At 40.3% G+C, this 3,471-nt stretch overlaps 1 protein-coding gene across 1 annotated transcript; it reads right to left on the bottom strand.

Moving 5' to 3' along the window:
* Nucleotides 1-1,101: 1,101 nt before the first annotated feature.
* LOC129838600 (galactose-specific lectin nattectin-like) lies at nucleotides 1,102-3,270 on the bottom strand. The gene is made up of 6 exons (XM_055905682.1): nucleotides 3,201-3,270; nucleotides 2,916-2,975; nucleotides 2,560-2,693; nucleotides 1,791-1,925; nucleotides 1,416-1,548; nucleotides 1,102-1,283 (listed from the first exon to the last, which is right to left on the bottom strand). Exons 1-6 carry the CDS (start codon nucleotides 3,256-3,258, stop codon nucleotides 1,216-1,218), a joined length of 588 nt encoding a protein of 195 aa, XP_055761657.1. The 5' UTR covers nucleotides 3,259-3,270; the 3' UTR covers nucleotides 1,102-1,215.
* Nucleotides 3,271-3,471: the final 201 nt, after the last annotated feature.

Here is a 3,471-nt window from a genome sequence, read left to right as displayed (position 1 = left end):
CCCTGGTAGGTTGACTGATAACCTGAACCAGGTTGCAGGCCCTGGTTACAGTTTGAAGCTTTTTCTTGAGTGGGCAGCCAGTCAATATTTAATTCACCCAGAAAATATACCTCTCTGTTGATATCACACACGTCAAGAATTTCACACGTTATCCAGATACTGACTGTTAGCACTTGGTGGTCTATAGCAGCTTCCCACCAGAATGGGCTTTAGGTGAGGCAGATGAACCTGTAGCCATGTTACTTCAACAGTATTTAACATGAGATCCTCTCTAAGCTTTACAGGAATGTGTTAGCAAGCATGCCATTTTCTTTTTGACTGCTCACACGTCACGCAAGAAAGCAATGATCATTATGATGTTGTTGTTGTTTTACCTGGATGCTTCGTGTGCAACTTGCACCCCTGATACTTTTTACTTGTGGATAGCGAGGTTTTCGGGAAAAACATTGAAAAGTAACTTGACACTGTGTCAATACGTCAGCATACATTTGGATTATAATGACAAGAAGAAAATGTAATTGACAGAGGAGGGAGTGAACTGAATTAATGCATAAGGTCAGGGCTAGAATTTGCTCTGGATCTTCTAACAGCAATGCGTCTGTCTGGTGTGTATTATAATTAGCAGTGTGGCAGTTTCCCCAAAGTTTGGTGTTTCTAACTGGCTATAATAACAGCCAAGGATGTTCGCTAGGTTATTTGTTTGTGCTCTGATTACGTGTCCAGGTCAGCAGTTTGCACAGATTACTGTCTTCAGCCATATGAAAACCTTCCATAGCGAAATATACATAGCTAGTTATTTTATTTTGCTTCTCATCCAAATGGTGTTAGCTAGCTAGCTAAATCTGCAGGCTTTCTGCTAGCTAGCTGCTAATGTTGCGCAGAAACCTAGTTGCTCGACTGATTTTAGTATGATTTTAGAACTCGGAGATTCAGCTGAAAAGGTAGCAGCACATCCTTGGTTTTTATTGGGCAGAAATGTACACGTGAGAGCCATACATTGTGAATTCAATAAAAAACATCATATCAGATGTAATAATACATTTTGTTTTAAGCGATTTTTATACACCCAAAGTCACTTCACATAATCAGCAATAATCAAGATAAGGCAATACAATCACATGAATGAAATCAGCAAGAATCTAAAAGTACACGAAACATGACTGACTAACCAGGGGAGTAACGTTAGAACATGAATTCTCTCCCAATCGGTAGATATTACAGCTTTCTGGAACACATGAATGGAAGTTGCGTCCAGCAGGGTGCATCATTCTGCCCGAAGTCACCTGGGAAAGAGGGCAATACAGAGAAAGATTCTTTTTTTTAATGTAGCTTAAAAGGGAACACATTCCCTTAAAAATGTATTTTTACATCTATCAAAATGTTTGATGAATAATGTGAGGGAGACAGCATCGTACCAATCATCTCCATACAATGCTCACGGACGTTCGTGTTGTCTTTCCCAGCATCTTGGTTGTGGTCACTGGGTTGCCCCCGGCCCCAATTCTGGTAGATAAACCTGGACCCGTCGCTCCACAGCCAAAGACCCTCCTAAAGAGCATACAAGCAGATGTGTAACCAGCAGACACTAGACATTATATAAAAATGATTTAACCATGTTTTGAAGCGACAGTGTTTGTTTACAATTACATTGTTAACAAACAATGGAGTAAAACAAGCTTATATTTCGGGGTAAGGCACCACCAGGCATTTATACGTTATATCCTCAAAGAATGTTATGTTATGTTATGTTATGTTTATGTTTTAGGAGTGTTAAACAAAATGCTTCTGACCTTGATGGCATCGTTGGCTCCAATCCAGGTGCGCTGGGCTCTGTTGGTACTACTTTGGATGACTGACTGAAGGAAGTTATACTGGGAGAGGCTGTGCACTGACGCCAGGTTACCTCCCAATAACAAACAGTAATGCTAGAGAGAGAGAGAGAGAGATAGAGAGAGAGAGACAGAGAGAGAGAGAGAAAGAGAGATAGAGAGATGGGAAGTTGTGAAAGACAGAAGGAGAGAAACTCAAAGAGATTTTTAAGTGAAACCCACAAAGAAGGTGGAATATTTATTTTTATTTAACCTTTATTTGACAGTTAAGTCATACTGAGACTAGGGTCTCCTTTACAGATGAGCCCTGCATAAACACTATCAAACACATACAATAGACATTACAAAACATATTAAGAACAGACACATTTATCAACATAGATGTCTCCAATCATTACTCTGAACTGACAAAGTGGGACCTGGACATCTAATTTCAGAGAGCTCCGTAAGTTGTTCCACATGAAGGGCACAAAAAACTAAAAGCAGCTTCACCCAACTCTGTGGAGACCTTAGTGTCCTCCAGTGTTATCCAAGCCTGAGACCGGCTTTGGTCATTTGTAAGTCTAAATTGAATTAATGATGGGAAGTTTCTGCATTAGTTTCTGAATATAAAGATAAAGAGAAGGAATAGCACGTCAAGTTGTAGTTTAGCAACCCTGTTAAACACACTAATAGAATGAGTAAATCTGTCCCTAAATATGGAAACGTATTTATAGCAATTTACAGGTACCTCTGCCTCTGGCCAGTTCACCAAGAATGGGACGTAGTGATAGCAGCGTGTCTCATATCTGTGCCAACCAGGTGGGCATGATGAACTCCTGGTTTGTAGTTCCCGCTTCTCCTTTGCTCCCATCTCCTCAGACTCTGTAGGGGGGAGAGCTATCATGCAATATCGTGATGAAATGATTAGTTCCGACAACACAATCTGAGTGGTCAAAATTGCATTCCAGCCGTGATGTTATTGAACACAGCACCATGGCTATCTGTGCATTATCAGTCCATTAACATTAGCTAACCAACGCAATATTATCGTTTTCTGCAGGTTTCAGAAATCCTGTTGATATGGGATTGAGGAAGGCATTTTACCGATTGGCAGGTTGCGTATCAGATTCTCCATAATTTGATTCTCTGTGTCATTCAGATCCCCTACAACAGAGAGAGACAAAGACAGAGGAAAGATGAATACTCATGTGCTCTTTAAAGTGTAGAATGATATCATCAAACTGCATCTGATGAGTGTGAATAGGTAATCAAACCATTGTTAAGAATACCTCTGCTACCTACACTTCCATAAACACCTCTTTAATCTACACTGTAACTAAAAGGAATAAACACAAATCTGGTGGAAAGTATGAGGTATATCTCTCATACTTGCATGACCCAGAGCAAAGGCAGCGCTGAGAAGCAGAAATATGGTCAACATAGCCATGGTGATACTCTCCTGAGAAAGAGAGAAAGTGAGAGAGAAAGAGAGAGAGAGAAAGAGAGAGAAGAAGACAGAGAGACTTATGACAAATTCAACATCAGACAGTGAGTACTTTAGAACGTAGGTGAACGTGAGTATAGTGGACTTACTTGTTGTATAAGGAATCTCTGGTAGGTTCTGTTATTTGGAGAAAGGGGAGCACTTATATACACCTGA

Source organism: Salvelinus fontinalis, chromosome 39, assembly GCF_029448725.1.
Source record: "Salvelinus fontinalis isolate EN_2023a chromosome 39, ASM2944872v1, whole genome shotgun sequence".
NCBI classification, from domain to species: domain Eukaryota; kingdom Metazoa; phylum Chordata; class Actinopteri; order Salmoniformes; family Salmonidae; genus Salvelinus; species Salvelinus fontinalis.
Note: the sequence above shows the minus strand (reverse complement) of the source record. Positions and strands in the feature narration are given on the sequence as shown.

Coding starts and splice junctions, on each gene's coding strand:
- LOC129838600 (XM_055905682.1), bottom strand. CDS start 3,258: ATGGCTATGTTGACCATATTTCTGCTTCTCAGCGCTGCCTTTGCTCTG. Junction 1,549..1,790: donor GAGCCAACGATGCCATCAAG/GTCAGAAGCATT, acceptor TATGCTCTTTAG/GAGGGTCTTTGGCTGTGGAG. Junction 1,284..1,415: donor GCATTGTATGGAGATGATTG/GTACGATGCTGT, acceptor CCTCTTTCCCAG/GTGACTTCGGGCAGAATGAT.